General features: G+C 51.5%; 1 protein-coding gene across 1 annotated transcript in view; it reads left to right on the top strand.

The window, feature by feature from the left end:
* SDCCAG8 (SHH signaling and ciliogenesis regulator SDCCAG8) overlaps positions 1-22,279 on the top strand; it is a 1,463,224-nt gene that overhangs the window by 132,524 nt on the left and 1,308,421 nt on the right. Inside the window, exon 3 of the mRNA XM_078648583.1 lies at positions 4,678-4,763. Coding sequence (XP_078504709.1) covers positions 4,678-4,763 — 86 coding nt within the window. The remainder of the gene's footprint in view (positions 1-4,677; positions 4,764-22,279) is intronic.

The raw sequence follows: 22,279 nt of genomic DNA, 5'->3' as shown, positions 1-22,279 counted from the left end.
CCACCTCCAGACGACGGCAGACCTCCTGCATCAGCTGGGGTTCTCCATCAATGTGCCGAAGTCACACCTATGCCCCTCTCAGAAGCTCCTCTTCATTGGAGCGGTTCTCGACTCTGCGCAGTTTCGGGTTTATCCTCCCAAACAGTGGGTCCGGGATATTCAGGCTCTGATTCCACTCTTTCTGCCTTTATCCCGGGTCTCGGTCAGGTTGACGCTGCAGCTTCTGGGACTGATGGCCTCCTGCATCCTTCTGGTGCATCACGCTTGGTGGCGGATGCGGGCTCTACAGTGGGACCTGAAGTTTCAGTGGGCCCAGCATCAGGGCAACCTTTCCGACCATGTCCTGATCTCGGAGGGCACTGCGAGACAGCTGCAGTGGTGGCTCACGGACCGCGATTGGGTCAGCGGCAGATCCCTCTCCCTTCCCCAACCGGAGCACGTAGTTGTGACGGACGCGTCCATCCAGGGCTGGGGAGGCAACATGGGAGAGGCGGAGATCAGAGGCCTCTGGTCTCCGGCGGAGTCCCAGCTTCATATCAACCTTTTGGAGCTGCGGGCGATTCGTCTAGCACTGAAGGCACTCTGGCAGTGGCTGGAACATCAGGGCGTGACCCTGGTGGTTCAACACCTGGCAGGTTCTCTGAACGCCAGGGCGGACAAACTCAGCCGTCGGTGCATGATGGATCACGAATGGCGTCTGAACTCGGACGTGGCGCAAGGCCTCTTTCAGCGATGGGGAGAGCCTTGGTTAGATCTATTCGCCACCGAAGAGAATGCGCAATGTCATCAGTTCTGCGCGTTGGAATTTCCAAGGCGGCACTCGCTCGGCGACGCTTTTCGTCGCGTGTGGAGTTGTGGTCTGTTGTACGCCTTTCCGCCTATACCACTTCTGCCCAGAGTGCTGAAGACGATCAAGCGCGACCGGGCACAAGCCATCCTTGTGGCTCCGGACTGGGCACGAAGGTACTGGTATCCAGAGCTACTCAGTATGTCAGTCGATCCCCCGGTTCGTCTGCCTCTTCAGGAGGACCTTCTGTCGCAGCAGCAGGGGACGGTCCTCCACCCGAACCTGTCCAGTCTCCACCTCCATGCTTGGAGATTGAGCGGCGACAGTTGAGGCCATTTGACTTGCCTCCTGAAGTCTGTAATGTCATTCTGGCAGCCAGGCGTCCCTCCACAAAGTCGGTATATGCCTGCAGGTGGAACAGATTTGTGGCATGGTGCACAGCAAAGGCTGTGGACCCACTCTCTGCACCCCTTTCTGAGGTTCTTCTCTTCCTTCTTTCTCTTGCCCAGCAGGGCTCTGCTCTGGGCCCTATCAAGGGCTACCTTTCTGCCCTTTCAGCCTTTCTAAGGCTGCCTGATCAAACTTCTTTGTTCAAGTCCCCTATTGTAAATCGCTTTCTGAAGGGCATCACACACATGTTCCCTCCTGTTCCGTTTGTGGTGCCTCAGTGGGACTTGAACCTTGTTCTTACGTTTCTGATGTGCGCACCCTTTGAGCCACTTCACAACTGTCCTCTCCGTCTTCTTACTTTGAAGACTGCTTTCCTGGTTGCCATCACCTCTGCCAGGAGAGTGAGTGATCTCCAGGCTCTTTCCTGTACACCCCCTTTCCTTTCTGTCCATCCGGACAAGGTTGTGTTGCGTACTAAGCCATCTTTCCTGCCCAAGGTTGTCACGGCCTTCCATATCGGGCAGTCTATCACCTTGCCCACCTTCTTTCCGCCACCGCATCCCTCTAAAGAGGAAGAGCGGCTCCACCGTCTGGACCCAAAACGTGCGCTTTCATTCTACTTGGATCGCACACGCCAGTTCCGGGTGGATGACCAACTCTTTGTTGGTTACGTGGGCGCTAAGAAGGGAAAAGCGGTGCACAAGCAGACCATCTCGCGGTGGATCATCTTGTGTATCCAGGCATGTTACTCCTTGGCTAAAAAGGAGCCCCCAGTTGGATTGCGGGCTCATTCCACCCGGGCCACGGCGACTACAACTGCCCTGGGCCCTTGCAGGACATTTGCCAGGCAGCTACGTGGGCCTCGCTGCACACGTTTGCAAGACACTACTGCCTGGACAGTCAAGTCCGGAGGGATGGCTTCTTTGGCCGTTCAGTCCTCCAGGACTTTCTGGTGTGATTATTGGTTCGCAGACCCACCACCGGGGTTCGTATTGCTGGGTTATCTATTCTAAGGTAAGGAATCTATCACTAACGTGTCTCTTTCAGATGCACAAGTTACTACTTGTGTAACGATATATCTGTAAGAGACATTAGTTAGTGATAGATTCCTTACCGACTCACCCATCCTCCCCGTTCTGCGAACCGATATCTAGGGTTAAGGTCATCCCCTTTCAGGGCCCTAGTTTCAATGGCACCAGTGTTGGTTTTTAACATGGCTCGGCGTTTCTGGCGCGGAAAAGCTGTGTCTAAGAACTGACGTCAGTACGCGGAGGCGGCGTCTAAGTACTCCGACGACGTCATCATGGCGCCCACGACGCCGACGACGGACGCGGAGCCGCAGACGACGCCTACTGACGCGCAAGGGTACTGCTACGCAAAAATTTCCAGATCCAGTCTGACGCCTGGGGATATTCTAAGGTAAGGAATCTATCACTAACTAATGTCTCTTACAGATATATCGTTACACAAGTAGTAACTTGTGCATTGAGCAGACACTCTTAGTTATGCTTGTAATGTGTTGTATAATCAACAGGGCATAGTCATTTTAAGAATTAAACATTAAACTATCTGGCTACAAATGATTTTTATGTCTAAGTAGGACGCTTTTAATGAATTACACAGCAAAAAGTCATCCTTGGCTAGAAATAGACTTGTTAATAGGCCTGCTATTGTGGAGCAGATTAGCATTCCAAATTATGTGTTAAAACTAATACAGCAGAAGCAGGAGGAAAAGCGCAACCCTGCAACTTTTTGCATGAGTACGATAATTAGTTTCTCCAAACACAGTTTCTGTAATCCCTTTCCCTGATCTGCTCCCATTTTCAGTTTATGGGCTTGCAGCTTCTATAACAGCGCAGTGAAGCTTACCTTTTTTGGGGCTTTGGGGAGGAGCTCATTGTGCACTATAGCAGAAGACCTATCTTTTTATTCTTTGTTTTTAATGGAGGTGAAGTGGGTAAGAACAAAATTATGAGATTTGATGTTGTCTTGGAAATGCACAAGACTGTTTTACATTTTTTTTAAAAAAGTCTACATGAGCCCCCTCGCAGCCATCGCACGCCAGCACAACCTGAACATCATCTCCTACGCCGACGACACCCAGCTGATCCTCTCCCTCACTAACGACCCCGCCACCGCCAGAGCCAACCTGCACGAAGGGATGACAGAAGTAGCCAAATGGATGTCGAACAGCCGCCTGAAACTGAACTCAGACAAGACGGAAGTCCTCATCCTGGGATCCTTACCCTCCGCCTGGGACGACTCCTGGTGGCCCCCCGCCCTGGGCAGCGCACCCAAACCAACTGACCACGCACGCAACCTGGGCTTCATCCTGGACTCCTCCCTCTCCATGACCAGACAAGTCAACGCCGTCTCCTCGTCGTGCTTCCACATCCTGAGAATGCTACGCAAAATCTTCCGATGGATCCCCACCGAGACCAGGAAGACGGTCACCCAGGCCCTCGTCACCAGCCGTCTGGACTACGGCAACTCCCTCTACGCCGGAACCACCGCCAAACTCCAGAAGAGACTCCAGCGGATCCAGAACACCTCAGCACGACTCATCCTGGACATCCCCCGCCGCAGCCACATCTCCGGACACCTGAGAGACCTGCACTGGCTCCCGGTCAACAAGAGAATCACGTTCCGGCTCCTCACCCACGCACACAAAGCCCTACACAACCAAGGTCCAGGATACCTCAACAGCCGCCTCAACTTCTACGCTCCCACGCGCCAGCTTCGATCGACCAGCCACGCCCTCGCCGCCGTCCCCCGCATCCGAAGAGCCACCACAGGAGGAAGGTCCTTCTCCTACCTGGCCGCCAAGACTTGGAACTCCCTTCCGACCCACCTCCGCCTGACCCAGGACCACCTCGCCTTCAGGAAGCAGCTCAAGACCTGGCTGTTCGAGCAGTAGCGGACCCCCCCCCCCCCCCCCCCCCCCCCCCCCCCCCCCCCCCAGCGCCTTGAGACCCTCCGGGTGAGTAGTGCGCTATACAAATGCTCTGATTGATTGATTGATTGAAAATAGCTTTTGACAAAAGGGTATTTTAGGGATGTGGAAAGGTGCATTATTTTAGGATATTTTGAGGACATTTTGCAAAATTAATTTCATTTGAAAATTCAGTGCATGGCATTGCTAGAGTTCAAACGCCTTGCCTTGAGTACTGACTTAAGGAGAAAATATCTCTTACAAAACATTTACATCTCAGCCTGGCTCCCACAAGGCATTTTGTGCTCAGTCCAAGCCCCAGTTAAAAAGGGTGTCAAATTTTGTCCCTGCAACATTTGCACAATTTCTGAAACTTTACACACGAAATAAACATGTCATACACACCCTCAGTTATTTGGTCTACATTATCCGTGCATGACACTTTTTTTATTGTGTAGAAACCTGTTTATATTCATCCAATGCCCCAAAACATTTTTGGAGCGGGATCGTGACAGATATCCACTTTTTGAAGTTGTAACCCTCTTAACTTTATCCTGTTTTTCAACAGTTAACCAACTTAAGGCTTTGCTTAGAGAGCAACAAAGCAAAGAGAATGAAGAATTCTCGCCAAGAAGTTTGAGGAAGCCACCTACAGTACGTATGCCCTAATACTTATTTTTTAAATTGTCTTTATTTTATTTATGAATTTTCATATTTTACCATCCATGAAAAATCAGCATCATGTTCACATTTGTACAGAATACATAGCAGCAAGTTGACATAGCATCGTATAGTACAGGAATGATATTGGATCATAACTGTTACCCGAAATATACAAAATGTACATTATCATCATAAAGAATGTCATTAGTCAGGAGGGTTGGTTAACATATATGCATTGAATGGGCCCCAAATGTCACGCGGTCTTGAAGCACTAGGCAGTTCTTCCGCATAGCAGGTAAGTTGATCCCGACAGTAGGCTATATCCCTTAACCAGTGTACTGGTTTAGGTGCAGGTCTGCCATCCCAATGGAGTGAGACCCTGCGTTTCGCCAGTAGTAGCGTTATAGCTACCAACTTCCGATTGGTAGCCTTAAGATTAAGTACATTTCCTAGCAAGCAAACATTCATACGACATTCTATTTTTCCACCCACCATTTCAGTTAAGGCCGCTGTGACTTTCACCCAGAAATCAGACACTTTTTGACAGCTCCATGCCAAATGTTGAAAATCCGTATTTTCGGCACGACATCTCTTAGAGCAGTGTGAGTCCCTCAGGCCATACTTGTAGAGTTGCATTGGTGTGTAGTACATTTGGTGGACATATTTATAATGTTTTAGTCTAAGATTCCTGTTTGCAACAAATTGATCTGTTAATTTACAACAAACTACCCATTCATCCTCTGTCAGAGGTTGGGGTAAAATTGCATTCCATTTACCCATAGGGCCCACACCAACAGCCGCCTCATCCATCTGGGAAGCTGCATACAAGCGAGTGACTAGTTTATTCTGAGTTTGCGTAGTATATATAAGTTGCAGAGCCCCCAGAGTTGGTGGTTCATCAGGGAAACATGGGTATAGCGACCGCACTGCAGCCCGTAATCTACTATATATGAATGTCAACATGACAGGTCCTTCCCTGTCCCCTACAAAACTCAGGAGATCTATAAATGTCCCATTGGGGTAGATATCACCCATGGTATGTGCCCCTATATTGTGCATAGCCTTTAGGGATCCCATTTCACTCGTCACAGATATCGCCATATGGTGGACCAGCGGCATTGCCGATGCGTACAACGGGAGCCGTCGTGCACACGTCCCCAGTTCATTCCAAGCATGAGACGTACATAGCACCGTATCCACTTCATCCCAGTGGTCTTGTTAACAATCATTGCTTTGAGTGGTATTGGATGAACCGCCCCACTTCTACCGCAAAATGTGGTGGGAATGGTGGCGCGTTTTGCCAGTAAAAGGCGTATTATGCTTGTGCATACAAATAATATCATTGCATATCTGGCACCGTCTCACGTATGCCCTAATACTTAAATGTAATCTCTTTCTTTCTGATACTTTCTATCATTTTGCCCTTGTTGCTTGTATGCAGACCACTTGTCTTAGTTTCTATTAGTCTGTTGTCTGGATGTTTGTGCAGGCTGCATCTGTACAGAAATACTAAGCACTTATGCCAGCACCTTCTCAGGATAATGTGTATATTCTTCCCTGTTCTGTTGCTGAATGTCTCTGATGGTGCTCGCTTCCCCTCTCGATAATGGGAATCTTCTTCCCAGTGCTGGAGCTGAATGTCTCTTGCGGTACAAGTGTCTCCTTGGGGTACTATGAATTTTCCCTTGGTGCTGGAGCTGAATGTGTCTGATAGTGCACGTCTCATGGGGATAATGTGAATCTTCTCTACGCTGCTGGAGCTGAATAAATCTGACGGTGCTTGTGGCTACTCGTGATAATGTGAATTTCACCCCTCACACTCCAAGTGTCTTCTTGGTATAATGACTCCCCTCCCCACTGCTGGAGCATAAGATCTCTGGATGATATGTAACTTCTCCCCAATGCTGGAGTTGAATGTCACTGGCAGGGCCTTCCTTTCCTCACAATAATGTATATCTTCTTTTTTTTATGTTTACGTCAGTCCACATGTCTTCCCTGGGAGATGTGACTCTCCTACCCCTCCCTCCCCAGTGCTGCAGCTGAATGTCTCTGGTGGTGCATGCATCTTGTGGGGATAATGTGTATCTTCTTCTCAGTGCTGGAGCTTAAAGTCTGGTGGCGCCCACATCTCCTTAGGGATAATATATTGGGTTAACTATATCAACCAACTGACTGGTCAGACCATCGTCAAATCTTATTCCGCATCACAACTCTTGAACATAAAGCTAGAGGCCATGGATCAAACTTAAACGATGGGTTAGAGACACCAGGTCCATCAGCAGGGTTAACCAAACAATAGGAGCTCAAGGGGGAAAAAGTGAACAGGCCGCCCCCCACCTAACGTATTACCAATCAACAATGGGCCTGATCACTAGTCAACACACCCTACTTTCACTCTACAGCACTAAAGGGGATAGTATAAACTTTATACCTCCCTCACGGACCTGACTGCATTCCTAGGCTGTGGTGTGTACAAATTCTAAAATATTCAAACCATCATACTTCCCTCCATGTGCAAGATAAAAGTGTGGAAAGGAAAGGAGGCACCTCATGGTCGTAACACCAAGGGGACTGCTAGCTGGTACTCGTCAGCAAGCCCACTTATCATCATCGGTTACCACCTTTCCTATTTAAAGAAACATGTGTGAATGTGTTATTTAACAGAAACCTGAACCCATGAAACCAAGGAAGAACTCAAAACCTAAGTGTCATAACAAGCTAATATCCTCTATGCCCAATGGACCCCATGAGGATATAAGCAGATAATCCTCGCAATTAAAACTTGGTGAAGCTATCTAGCTACAACTAACTTTATTTGGTGCTTTTAGCTTCCCACATTAAAAATGGTTCTAATCAAACCATAATCAATTATACTGCCGACATGTTTCGTTGCCCATATAGAGTTTCAGGCAACTTCTTCAGGGCTGTTGGGGTTCCAGATTAAACTTTCATGGTAGATTCACATCAAACCTATGATGGTATAAAAACAAGAGGAAGGCCAACTGTGAACACACTCTGCTTACCACTCATCCAAAATAATCTCACTATTAAGCTTTTAAAATCATTCACTACCCACCATCTGGTTGCGTCCATTATATATGCCTGCAACCATAAACGCCCGGGGCAGGAAAGGCTGTTATGCGTCAATTGATCGCATTTCCCTCACAGTGAGTGGCCGAAGGTCCTGTCACCTAAACAGAAATTACCAAAACAAAAGACATTAAGTTGTAATGTATTTGGCCCTCTACCATTATACAGTCCAAATCGTCAGTCTCAAATGCATGGACCAAGGGTATAATATAGTAATGCTCCCCCTTGCATAATGTGCATGTATAATTGAATCCCTATTCACAGTACAAAGTATGCGCTCCTTTACTCCAACTGTCAAAGGCCCCGTCTCCCGGAGCCAACATATTGTTAATGGCACTTTCATAATTTGTCGCTACCGGTGACCCACAGTGTCACTATCAAACCATTCTTTTTAAGTAAATTCTTTACAAATCAATCTTTAAGATCACACATAGTCAGGCATGTGTATATTTGCTCATCTTACACGCCCCCTGTCAGGATCCTGCCGCTGTTAGCACTCCACTCAAGATGCCGGCGAGTAATTAAGCCCGGGAGTCCCAGCCGGGAGCATGGTGCATTACCAGTTCAGTTAAAACCGAACGCACCGGAATTCTGCTTTCTTAAAAATCATAGCCCCCTGTGCTCCATCCTAACTCACGCACTCACCGCTACCAGTAAGGTCCTGGTCCTTAATTCAATGCCGCACACAGGCGCCAAGAAAGCTCCCCCTTCGTTATGCAAATCACGCCCAACGCGTGATTCTCGCTCATCCTCACCAAACCGGCAGCGTCTTGGAACGGGTTAGAATGTTCACAAACGCCGTCGGCCATCTTTGCCTAGTCAACTCGTCCTATTTCTGGTAGCTAAATTAGGATCATAAAAACGGGCCATTATTAGATAGTTTTAAATTAAAACAACCCCTTATCCAGTGTGCCTACCGCTCAGAGCTAATGGTAGTTTAGCCATCAGTGATTCAATCCTAGCCCCAATGATGTTGACCATCGCCATTATTATCATCGAGTGCGTCTTTTTACCCAGAGTGTTATAATTGGGGAAAACGCCCACTGCATAGTATGGTGCTCAAAATACCAGGACTATCACCCGGGCGACAAGCAGCATCCCGAGGCATAGGAATTTTATGCAAATTCAGCACTCCAGTTCTTATGGCTCATCTACAGTCTCGAACACTTGCTCCATTCAATATAGTCATTTAATCCAAGCTTGTCAGCTTTCTCTGAAAAGATTCATTTAGCCTCCTTCCTTGCTAAAATGGATTCAATATTGTGAGTCTCGCCCATCACTCTTTCAAGAACAGTCCACCTCAGATCCCTGGGGTCATGCTGTTTCTCTTGAAAATGCTGTACCAGCCTTGTTGTTAGCTTTCTAGCCTTGAAAGTACTCAAATGCTCCTGTATACGGATCTTTACCTTCCTCGAGGTAAGCCCAATGTAGTGTAATCGGCAATTACAAGTCAGCCTATAAATGACATTATTTGTATTGCAGTTGTTAAAGTGATTAAGGTGCCAAACTCGACCACTTTCTAAGGTAACACTTTTGGTCGCTTTTGTAAGTCCACACACAGTACAGCCTCCACATGGGTAATGACCCGAGGGGAGAGTCGAAATAGATGTAGTTAATGCTGTGCGTGTATGTACCAATTTGTCTTTGAGACTGGGGGCCCTTCTGAAGGCGAAATGGGGCGGGGGCATTTTGCTGGTCTTAGTGTCCAGAATGGACCAGTGTTTACGCACAATCTGTCTCAATTTGGTAGATAGAGGGTGTTGGACTTGGCCCTTCTAGCAGGTTCCCCCCTGAACTTTTTGCTTTTGGTATGTGACCTGGTGATAGTGATTTTTGGTTTCTGCGCACCTTACCACTGTGTCCCAGGGTAAAATGCGTGCGCAGGGTGAGGTTGGCCTGCCCTCCCATAGGAATGCATGGGGAATGTATGTGACCATGTTACTTCCTGATGTGTGGGTAGTGCAGGCTCGAGTTTGGTATGTGCGGACTCGTGTGATTCAATGCTGCGCAATGATGTATGCGGCGTGATTGTGTCTAGTGTGGAAGTGCCTGGAGGCTCGTCCAAAGGGCCGCGCTGCCATTGGCTGCCCCAAGAAAGAGTTGCCGCGGCCACCATTGGTTAACCTGTGGGAGGCTCTACAGAAGGGCCGCGCTGGGATTGACCCAAGCGCCCCTGAGCCTCCCGAGGGCCGTGCTACAATTGGCTACCCACAGGAGGGAGCCCCGGAGAGAGAGTTGCCGGCGAAGGAACCGGGAAGCAAACGGGGCTCCCGCGCAGAGAGGAGAGCCCCGCGGGTGCCGCACTACTGCCCTGCCGCCCGGACCGAGGGAGACGGAGTGCAGCCCAGCAACCTCCGGTGAGTGGGGCTCGTTGTGTTTCTGTGGGGAGAGGGAGGGCGTCGGGGCACGTTACCGGTGCCCGCCCCCCCCCCCCCCCCCCCCAGTTGTGCTATCAGCGTTCGTGGCCAGTCTTTGTGGAGGTAGAGTGGCCCCAGTTGGCAGTGGGCCGCTCCCCTCCACCGTGGGCAACATTTCCTCAGAAGTCCCCGAGGGACTCCTCCAACGACGGGGCAAGATTTGTTTTAGAGCCCAGAGAGGCTCAGGGGCATTAGTAATTCGAGCCGCAGAGGCTCTTGGCGGCATATTTGTATACGAGCCCTGAGAGGCTTCAGGGCACCACAATTGTTTCTTCAGAGCCCCGAGGCTCCCAGCCCGCAGTGTTGTTTCTTGAGCCCACGAGGCTCCAACATTGACCCCATTGGTTCTACAGCTGCCCATCACTTAGTGGGCAGCTGCTACGTTTAGGCCTGGCGCATTTCTTCTTTGGCTGCCTGCAGCCTGCCCTGACATTTGGGACACAGGGCGTCCTAGCCCCAGAGAGGTCAGTTGGCCTGGGGACAGTTACATGTTGCTGGCTTATGTGATTTCTGCGCAATTGTTCTTTGCTACACCACTGAATGTATGTTTATGCATCATGTGTTTTCTTCCCTACCCCTCTGAATGTTGTGATGCATCATGTGTAATGTTCTCATACCTACACCTCTGAATGTATTGTGATACTAAGGTGGATGTTCTTCCTAGTACAGGTATTGCTAGTAAGGTCCTGGTTCCCTGCGTGACATTCTCCTAAGGTGGTTAGGGTTGCGTAGGTGGTACTTACCTGTTACCAGTGATTACTGGTTGTGTGCTCTATTTTCTATTTTGTGCTACAGTGATTTTATATTCTATGTTCTAAGTGCTAATTCTAACAAGTATTCTAGTGCTAAAAGTGCCTATTCCTGACAGTGGTCCATGTGACCCTGTCCTGTACATATCCCCTGTAAATTCTGCCTGTGCCTGTTGGCACATTGTAAAGTGTGTGTTTTTATCTAATATGTTTGGTATAATACAAAGGCTATTTTTATACATAACCTTGTGTGGAGTTTCCTTTGTGGTGGGCCTTGGGTGTTGGTGCTGGGGGTGCGTGCGCAAACACTTAACTTACATAGGCTCCGGGATAAGCCTTACTGCTCGCGCCACATTGCCTACAGGGTGAGCAGGGGTTGTCTTGGCATGTAACTCCCTTGCCCTGACGTAGGAATGATGGTTTCCGCCTGACTTTGGCGCAAGCCTTAGCCAACCGGAAATCCCATTTCTAACATTGGTAGGCAGCGGAAGGGATCCGGATTTGTGTTTGCGTTGTACCGCAGTGGCAGCTGCCCGCACCACAAAACTCTGCATTTTAGATAAAACACATTTTGGGGATTATTGTTTCAAAATTGTTCTAAAAGTAATTTCTTGGGAAATGTGTTTCTTGTGCACTGTGAGTTAGGTGTCACTAGCTCTGGGTGGTTTCTATCCCCTAAGTGCAGTTTGAATTTTCTGGATTCACCAGAGGGTGGGATCCAGTGGTAGCAGCGTAATTGTGTCCAGTACATTTGTACCCCGCCCGCTCCCAGAGTTTGGTACCTGTGTCACGCGTGGTCAGATTGAGAAATCAGGGATGGTAGAAACTGCCTTACCAGTCCGAGTGGGGGGGGGTTGTGTGTGGATGAATGGTGTGTAGCACTGGACAAGTGAGTGAGTTCTCTGGGATAGGGAGCTCGCTGAATTCTTTGTAAATTTTGTACTCTTACTTCAGCTCTGACAGTCAAGTCCCCTGTGTTGCACATTTCTGTGAGCATCCAGCCAAGATGGAGTCTGCTTTTAATTTCTGGGGTATGTGTATGCATGAGTTGAGAGATTTTTGCGAAGAGAGACATTGCAGTGATTAAGTCAGACACCCAATCCCAACTTAGGGAAAACCTAACCCAATGGCAGGATGACTGGGAACGTGAGCACAGTGAGGAGAAGGCCCGGGGCTCACACCATGAGGGTGGCGGGTCTGAGGGGAGCCCTGAAGAGTCTGATGGGGAGGGAGAAGATGACACTGCATGGACACCAGCAGATAGAGAAGATCCCATAGATAGGGAGTCCCTTGCTGGGTCCAGTAGCGGAGGCAGCGCCTCATCCCTTTCCCTGTCCCCAGAGGTGTGGGAAGATAGGAGGAAAGAAAGGGAGCACCAGCTGGCTTTAGAGAAGCTCAGGTTAGAGCATGCCCAGGGTATGGCACAGCTGGGTGTTAAGAAGCAACAGCTAGAGACTGAGAGGGTCTTAGCGCAGGAGAGGATAGAGGAGGCTGAGAGAGCCTTCACCAGAGACAAATTAGCTCAGGCGGTTAGACTATCCCCTGCTTGCAGTTTTAATTTTCCGGACTCCCCAGGGAGGGTTGAGTCCAGTGGTGGCAGCTATATAGAGCCCTGTGCAAGAAGTCCCAGTCCCAGTTCCCAGAGTCTGGTACCTGTTTCCAAAGAGGAGGAGTTAAGGTTGAAATTAAGGGGCAGTAAGAAACTGTCTCACCAGGATTGGGGGGATTTTGTGGATGACTGTTCAGATGCACTGGGTGTTTGGCTGGTGACTAACCCAGACCAGAAGAGGTGGGGAGTAACGAATATGTTTCTCAAAGAGCAGTTGCTCAGTATTTGTTGCCCAGGGTTGCGCCAGCACCTGTTGAGGTTTGAATGCTTTTGTCATTGGGAGCTTGCAGAGGAAGCAGAGTGCTGGGAAAGGGCCAGAGGTTCTGCAGAGTCATTGGTGAGTGATTCCAACAGTAGTGGTTCAGGTATCTTCCAGCCCAGCGTGGTGGAAGACGCTCAGTGTAGCCCAGGTAGGTCCCAGTATAGTGAGAGGGGTAGAGAGGCTTACTACCTGTCTCAGTGGAGCGGGAGTGAGTGGGTGGCTGAGAGTCCCCAGATGCCTGAAGCCCTGACTCAGAACCTGGGTGGTTTCTTGAGGGAACACCAGGTTGGCGACCTAGGCTGTCCTGTTCGTACACTTGAGGAAGATCACCTAGTATCTAGGGAACCTGGAGCATCTTTAAATAGAGTTCCAGGGGTTCCAGTGTCCGGCAGTGCTACTCCAGTTGGGAGGGCACAGGAGTCCGAAGTAAGGTGTGAATGGGGGATGTGTTCCCCAGTGGAAGAACCAGTGGACCAGGGACTAGCCAGTTGGGCTAGATCTTGTTGGGGGGACCCGGGTGGCGCCACTTCTGTTCTGGGGGGGTCTTCACGCACTGTCAGGTGGACAGGCGACGGGAGATCTGCGCCATACAGACAGTCACACGACACATGAGTCATGTGTCAGCCTAAGGGGGATAGTGTGTGAATCCCCAGAAGTCCTGGAGTGCCAGGCAGTTATTCCACCAAAGGTTCTAGACCAGAGGTTGGAAGGCCAGGTTCAGGATCCGCCTGACCTGAAGGGTGGGACGTCTGTAACCAGCGTCCTGACCAGTGCTTCTTCCAGGGGTACCACTCCAGTTGGGAGGGTGCAGAACTCTGGAAGGGGGTGCAGAGGGTGGGAGAGCCCGCCTCTGACCCCGGTGCAACCTGAGGGGTTAAACCCCTAGGTTGGGAGAATGGCGTTCTAAGGGTACCCCTTGCAGGAGGTGGAGGAACCCTAGACCGAGAGGTAGGGGGAGACGAGCCTCCCCTGAGACTCCGGGTCTGCCTGAGGGTGTAGATCCTAGGCTGGAGAACCAGTGGCAGTCTAGCCCTGTCCTGCAGACAGGAAGAGTGGAAAATGGCTACTATGTGCCAGAGGTTCCTACCCGCCACTCTGTGAATAGGCAAGGACCGGTGGCACCTGGGTGGCCCAGGGCCTGGTCCTGGCTGCGGACAGCTTGGGAGTACCAGTGGGGTAGCCCAGGTGGTCCAGACAGTGGTTTTAGAAGGAACCCGATGAGTTCACCGTGGCGTAGAACAGGAGGGTGTCCCTGCAGTTGCGGGCCCGCGTCCGTGTTCTATCGCCCAAAGCAGGGAAGCCCATCCCGGTGGTGATTGGCCTACCCTGCATTTTGGCTGGAAGGGGGTTGTGTTGGACTTGGCCCTTCTGGCAGGTTCACCCCTGAACTTTTTGCTTTTGGTATGTGACCTGGTGATAGTGATTTTTGGTTTCTGCGCACTTTACCACTGTGTCCCAGGGTAAAGTGCGTGCATGGGGTGAGGTTGGCCTGCCCTCCCATAGGAATTCATGGGGAATGTATGTGACCATGTTAGTTCCTGATGTGTGGGGAGTGCAGGCTCGAGTTTGGTATGTGCGGACTCGTGTGATTCAATGCTGCGCAATGATGTATGCGGCGTGATTGTGTCTAGTGTGAAAGTGCCACTTCTAGAAGTTGGCATGTTTGTGTAATTTGTGTCTGGCTTGTGATTGGCTGGAGCTGGCTGGTGAGCCTGGCTCCATGAGTCATGATGGGTCTGCCCCGGTGGTGAGTGTTGAGAGCATGAGTGATGTGAGGGAGGAGTATACCTGGGACCTGAATAGTGTTAGGCTTTCCCCACACAATGCTGGTTCCGCCCCCTGTGGTGCGTCTAATGACCCTAGCCTGCCTAGTGAATAGAAAGGGTGGCTGAGGGAAACAAAATGCTCCAAAACCAGCTGCGACTGGTTTTTCCCCCACCCTGCACCCTGAGACAAAGGGATTTACTGTATAAAAAGAGGCTGTGACCTTTTACAAAATGTTCTCTAGCTGATCTTACTTGGGAGGGGGGCCTGCTGCTGCTGGGCGCCAGGAGGACCGCCACTAGGACTGCCTTCCTGCCTAGAGGGCCCCGTGAGCTGGCCCCTGGGCCCATCCTTGCCCCCCCCTGCCTTTCCACAGGACTTGCCCTGGACTTTTGTGCATCAAGCGCCTGGGAAGCGCTTTTATTTCCCCTTTCCAGGGGAGCGCTGTTGATCCCAGCGGCGGCCCGGAGCTGCCATCTCCCCTGGTCTTCGTTTTATTGGTGCAGGTGTCCACCCTGCATTTTGCCCGCATTTGTGGCCGTCCTCGCGGGTGCTTACCCCGCTCATTTTTCCAGGATTCAGGGTGCGGCTGCCCACCCCGCTCATTGCCGTACTTTTGATTAAATATTGGGTCCCTTGCAGGTGGCCACCCCGCCAGGACCCTTTTGCTGATTTAACGGGAGTCCACCCCGTATTGAGGAAAAAAAAATCAGCGTTGACCTCAGCAGCACGCCCCGGAGCCTGGAGGCTCGTCCAAAGGGCCGCGCTGCCATTGGCTGCCCCAAGACAGAGTTGCCGCGCCGCCATTGGTTAACCTGTGGGAGGCTCTACAGAAGGGCCGCGCTGGTTTGGCCCAAGCGCCCCTAAGCCTCCCGAGGGCCGCGCTACCATTGGCTACCCACAGGAGGGAGCCCCGGAGAGAGAGTTGCTGGAGAAGGAACCGGGAAGCAGACGAGGCAGGCGGGGCTCCCGCGCAGAGAGGAGAGCCCGCGGGTGCCGCACTACTGCCCTGCCGCCCGGACCGCGGGAGACGGAGTCCAGCCCAGCAACCTCCGGTGAGTGGGGCCCGTTGTGTTTCTGTGGGGGGAGGGAGGGCGTCGGGGCACGTTACCGGTGCCTGCCCCCCCCCAGTTGTGCTATCAGCGTTCGGGGCCAGTCTTTGTGGAGGTAGAGCGGCCCCAGTTGGCAGCGGGCCGCCCTCCCCCACCGTGGGCAACATTTCCTCAGAAGTCCCCAAGGGACTCCAACAACGGGGCAAGATTTGTTTTAGAGCCCAGAGAGGCTCAGGGGCATTAGTAATTCGAGCCGCAGAGGCTCTTGGTGGGATATTTGTTTACGAGCCCTGACAGGCTCTAGGGCACCACAATTGTTTCTTCAGAGCCCCGAGGCTCCCAGCCCGCAGTGTTGTTTCTTGAGCCCACAAGGCTCCAACATTGACCCCATTGGTTCTACAGCTGCCCATCACTTAGTGGGCAGCTGCTACGTTTAGGACTGGCGCATTTCTTCTTTGGCTGCCTGCAGCCTGCCCTGACATTTGGGACACAGGGCGTCCTAGCCCCAGAGAGGTCAGTTGGCCTGGGGACAGTTACATGTTGCTGGCTTATGTGATTTCTGCGCAATTGTTCTTTGCTACACCACTGAATGTATGTTTATGCATCATGTGTTTTCTTCCCTACCCCTCTGAATGTTGTGATGCATCATGTGTAATGTTCTCATGCCTACACCTCTGAATGTATTGTGATACTAAGGTGGATGTTCTTCCTAGTACAGGTGTTGCTAGTAAGGTCCTGGTTCCCTGCGTGACATTCTCCTAAGGTGGTTAGGGTTGCGTAGGTGGTACTTACCTGTTACCAGTGATTACTGGTTGTGTGCTCTATTTTCTATTTTGTGCTACAGTGATTTTATATTCTATGTTCTTAGTGCTAATTCTAACAAGTATTCTAGTGCTAAAGGTGCCTATTCCTGACAGTGGTCCATGTGACCCTGTCCTGTACATATCCCCTGTAAATTCTGCCTGTGCCTGTTGGCACATTGTAAAGTGTGTGTTTTTATCTAATGTGTTTGGTATAATACAAAGGCTATTTTTATACATAACCTTGTGTGGAGTTTCCTTTGTGGTGGGCCTTGGGTGTTGTTGCTGGGGGTGCGTGCGCAAACACTTAACTTACATAGGCTCCGGGATAAGCCTTACTGCTCGCGCCACGTTGCCTAGAGGGTGAGCAGGGGTTGTCTTGGCATGTAACTCCCTTGCCCTGACGTAGGAATGATGGTTTCCGCCTGACTTTGGCGCAAGCCTTAGCCAACCGGAAATCCCATTTCTAACATTGGTAGGCAGCGGAAGGGATCCGGATTTGTGTTTGCGTTGTACCGCAGTGGCAGCTGGCCGCACCACAAAACTCTGCATTTTAGATAAAACACATTTTGGGGATTATTGTTTCAAAATTGTTCTAAAAGTCATTTCTTGGGAAATGTGTTTTTTGTGCACTGTGAGTTAGGTGTCACTAGCTCTGGGTGGTTTCTATCCACTAAGTGCAGTTTGAATTTTCTGGATTCACCTGAGGGTGGGATCCAGTGGTAGCAGCGTAATTGTGTCCAGTATATTTGTTCCCCGCCCCGCTCCCAGAGTTTGGTACCTGTGTCACGTGTTGTCAGTTTGAGAAATCAGGGGTGGTAGAAACTGCCTTACCAGTCCGAGTGGGGGGGGGTTGTGTGTGGATGAATGGTGTGTAGCACTGGACAAGTGAGTGAGTTCTCTGGGATAGGGAGCTCGCTGAATTCTTTGTAAATTTTGTACTCTTGCTTCAGCTCTGACAGTCAAGTCCCCTGTGTTGCACGTGTCTTTGAGCATCCTGCCAAGATGGAGTCTGCTTTTAATTTCTGGGGTATGTGTATGCATGAGTTGAGAGATGTTTGTGAAGAGAGACATTGCAGTGATTAAGTCAGACACCCAATTCCAACTTAGGGAAAACCTAACCCAATGGCAGGATGACTGGGAACGTGAGCACAGTGAGGAGAGGGCCCGGGGCTCACACCATGAGGGTGGCGGGTCTGATGGGAGCCCTGAAGAGGAGGGAGAAGATGACACTGCATGGGCACCAGCAGATAGAGAAGACCCCGTAGATAGGGAGTCCCTTGCTGGGTCCAGTAGCGGAGGCAGCGCCTCATCCCTTTCCCTGTCCCCAGAGGAGTGGGAAGATAGGAGGAAAGAAAGGGAGCACCAGCTGGCTTTAGAGAAGCTCAGGTTAGAGCATGCCCAGGCTATGGCACAGCTGGGTGTTAAGAAGCAACAGCTAGAGACTGAGAGGGTCTTAGCGCAGGAGAGGGTAGAGGAGGCTGAGAGAGCCTTCACCAGAGACAAATTAGCTCAGGAGGGTAGACTATCCCCTGCGTGCAGTTTTAATTTTCTGGACTCCCCAGGGAGGGTTGAGTCCAGTGGTGGCAGCTATATAGAGCCCTGTGCAAGAAGTCCCAGTCCCAGTTCCCAGAGTCTGGTACCTGTTTCCAAAGAGGAGGAGTTAAGGTTGAAATTAAGGGGCAGTAAGAAACTGTCTCACCAGGATTGGGGGGATTTTGTGGATGACTGTTCAGATGCACTGGGTGTTTGGCTGGTGACTAACCCGGACCAGAAGAGGTGGGGAGTAACGAATATGTTTCTCAAAGAGCAGTTGCTCAGTATTTGTTGCCCAGGGTTGCGCCAGCACCTGTTGAGGTTTGAATGCTTTTGTCCTTGGGAGCTTGCAGAGGAAGCAGAGCTCTGGGAAAGGGCCAGAGGTTCTGCAGAGTCATTGGTGAGTGATTCCAGCAGTAGTGGTTCAGGTATCTTCCAGCCCAGCGTGGTGGAAGAGGCTCAGTGTAGCCCAGCTAGGTCCCAGTGTAGTGAGAGGGGTAGAGAGGCTTACTACCTGTCTCAGTGGAGCGAGAGTGAGTGGGTAGCTGAGAGTCCCCAGATGCCCGAAGCCCTGACTCAGAACCTGGGTGGTTTCTTGAGGGAACACCAGGTTGGGGACCTAGGCTGTCCTGTTAGTACACTTGAGGAAGATCACCTAGTATCTAGGGAACCTGGAGCATCTGTAAATAGAGTTCCAGGAGTTCCAGTGTCCGGCAGTGCTACTCCAGTTGGGAGGGCACAGGAGTCCGAAGTGAGGTGAGAATGGGGGATGTGTTCCCCAGTGGAAGAACCAGTGGACCAGGGACTAGCCAGTTTGGCTAGATCTTGTTGGGGGGACCCGGGTGGCGCCACTTCTGTTCTGGGGGGGTCTTCATGCACTGTCAGGTGGACAGGGGACGGGAGATCTGCGCCATACAGACAGTCACACGACACATGAGTCATGTGTCAACCTCAGGGGGATAGTGTGTGAATCCCCAGAAGTCCTGGAGTGCCAGGCAGTTATTCCACCAAAGGTTCTAGACCAGAGGTTGGAAGGCCAGGTTCAGGATCCGCCTGACCTGAAGGGTGGGACATCTGTAACCAGCGTCCAGGGGTACCACTCCAGTTGGGAGGGTGCAGAACTCTGGAAGGGGGTGCAGAGGGTGCGAGAGCCCACCTCTGACCCCGGTGCAACCTAAGGGGTTAAACCCAAATTTGGTAGAATGGCGTTCTAAGGGTACCCCTTGCAGGAGGTGGAGGAACCCTAGATGGAGAGGTAGGGGGAGGTGTGCCTCCCCTGAGACTCCTGGTCTGCCTGAGGGTGTAGACCCTAGGCTGGAGAACCAGTGGCAGTCTAGCCCAGTCCTGCAGACAGGAAGAGTGGAAAATGGCTACTATGTGCCAGGGGTTCCTACCCGCCACTCTGTGAATAGGCAAGGACCGGTGGCACCTGGGTGGCCCAGGGCCTTGTCCTGGCTGGGGACAGCTTGGGAGTACCAGTGGGGTAGCCCAGGTGGTCCAGAGAGTGGTTTTAGAAGAAACCCGATGGGTTCATCGTGGCGTAGAACAGGAGGGTGTCCCTGCAGTTGCGCGCCCGCGTCCGTGTTCTATCGCCCCAAGCAGGGAAGCCCATCACGGTGGTGATTGGTCTACCCTGCATTTTGGCTGGAAGGGGGTTGTGTTGGACTTGGCCCTTCTGGCAGGTTCACCCCTGAACTTTTTGCTTTTGGTATGTGACCTGGTGATAGTGATTTTTGGTTTCTGCGCACTTTACCACTGTGTCCAGGGGTAAAGTGCGTCCGTGGGGTGAGGTTGGCCTGCCCTCCCATAGGAATGCATGGGGAATGTATGTGACCATGTTAGTTCCTGATGTGTCAGGAGTGCAGGCTCGAGTTTGGTATGTGCGGACTCGTGTGATTCAATGCTGCGCAATGATGTATGCGGCGTGATTGTGTCTAGTGTGAAAGTGCCACTTCTAGAAGTTGGCATGTTTGTGTAATTTGTGTCTGGCTTGTGATTGGCTGGAGCTGGCTGGTGAGCCTGGCTCCATGTGTCATGATGGGTCTGCCCCGGTGGTGAGTGTTGAGAGCATGAGTGATGTGAGGGAGGAGTACACCTGGGACCTGAATAGTGTTAGGCTTTCCCCACACAATGCTGGCACCGCCCCCTGTGGTGTGTCTAATGACCCTAGCCTGCCTAGTGAATGGAAACGGTGGCTGAGGAAAACAAAGTGCTCCAAATCCAGCTGCGACTGGTTTTTTCCCCACCCTGCACCCTGAGACAAAGGGATTTACTGTATAAAAAGAGGCTGTGACCTTTTACAAAATGTTCTCTAGCTGATCTTACTTGGGAGGGGGGCCTGCTGCTGCTCTGCGCCAGGAGGACCGCCACTAGGACTGCCTTCCTGCCTAGAGGGCCCAGTGAGCTGGCCCCTGGGCCCATCCTTGCCCCCCCCTGCCTTTCCACAGGACTTGCCCTGGACTTTTGTGCATCAAGCGCCTGGGAAGCGCTTTTATTTCCCCTTTCCAGGGGAGCGCTGTTGATTCCAGCGGCGGCCCGGAGCTGCCATCTCCCCTGGTCTTCGTTTTATTGGTGCAGGTGTCCACCCTGGATTTTTGCCCGCATTTGTGTCCGTCCTCGCGGGTGCTTACCCCGCTCATTTTTCCAGGATTCAGGGCGCGGCTGCCCACCCCGCTCATTGCCGTACTTTTGATTAAATACTGGGTCCCTGGCAGGTGGCCACCCCGCCAGGACCCTTTTGTTGATTTAACGGGAGCCCACCCCGTATTGAGGAAAAAGAAATCAGCGTTGACCTCAGCAGCACGCCCCGGAGCCTCGTCCAAAGGGCCGCGCTGCCATTGGCTGCCCCAAGAAAGAGTTGCCGCGACCGCCATTGGTTAACCTGTGGGAGGTTCTACAAAAGGGCCGCGCTGGGATTGGCCCAAGTGCCCCTGAGCCTCCTGAGGGCTGCGCTACCATTGGCTACCCACAGGAGGGAGCCCCGGAGAGAGAGTTGCTGGAGAAGGAACCGGGAAGGAGACGAGGCAGGCGGAGCACCCGCGCAGAGAGGAGAGCCCCGCGGGTGCCGCACTACTGCCCTGCCGCCCGGACCGAGGGTGACGGAGTCCTGCCCAGCAACCTCCGGTGAGTGGGGCCCATTGTGTTTCTGTGGGGAGAGGGAGGGCGTCGGGGCACGTTACCGGTGCCCGCCCCCCCAGTTGTGCTATCAGCGTTCGGGGCCAGTCTTTGTGGAGGTTGAGCGACCCCAGTTGACAGCGGGCCGCTCCCCCCCACCGTGGGCTATATTTCCTCAGAAGTCCCCGAGGGACTCCAACGACGGGGCAAGATTTGTTTTAGAGCCCAGAGAGGCTCAGGGGCATTAGTAATTCGAGCCGCAGAGGCTCTTGGTGGGATATTTGTTACGAGCCGCAGTGTTGTTTCTTGAGGCTCCAACATTGACCCCATTGGTTCTACAGCTGCCCAGCACTTAGTGGGCAGCTGCTAAATTTAGGCCTGGCGCATTTCTTCTTTGGCTGCCTGCAGCCTGCCCTGACATTTGGGACACAGGGTGTCCTAGCCCCAGAGAGGTCAGTTGGCCTGGGGACAGTTACATGTTGCTGGCTTATGTGATTTCTGCGCAATTGTTCTTTGCTACACCGCTGAATGTATGTTTATGCATCATGTGTTTTCTTCCCTACACCTCTGAATGTTGTGATGCATCATGTGTAATGTTCTCATGCCTACACCTCTGAATGTATTGTGATACTTAGGTGGTTGTTCTTCCTAGTACAGGTGTTGCCAGTATGGTCCTGGTTCCCTGCGTGACATTCTCCTAAGGTGGTTAGGGTTGCTTAGGTGGTACTTACCTGTTACCAGTGATTACTGGTTGTGTGCTCTATTTTCTATTTTGTGCTACAGTGATTTTATATTCTATGTTCTAAGTGCTAATTCTAACAAGTATTCTAGTGCTAAAAGTGCCTATTCCTGACAGTGGTCCATGTGGCCCTGTCCTGTACATATCCCCTGTAAATTCTGCCCGTGCCTGTTGGCACATTGTAAAGTGTGTTTTTTAATCTAATGTGTTTGGTATAATACAAAGGCTATTTTTATACATAACCTTGTGTGGAGTTTCCTTTGTGGTGGGCCTTGGGTGTTGTTGCTGGGGGTGCGTGCGCAAACACTTAACTTACATAGGCACCGGGATAAGCCTTACTGCTCGCGCCACATTGCCTAGAGGGTGAGCAGGGGT

Source organism: Lissotriton helveticus, chromosome 6 (genome assembly GCF_964261635.1).
Source record: "Lissotriton helveticus chromosome 6, aLisHel1.1, whole genome shotgun sequence".
Lineage (NCBI taxonomy): Eukaryota > Metazoa > Chordata > Amphibia > Caudata > Salamandridae > Lissotriton > Lissotriton helveticus.
The sequence above is the reverse complement of the archived record's forward strand: the minus strand, read 5'-3'. Positions and strand labels throughout refer to the sequence as shown.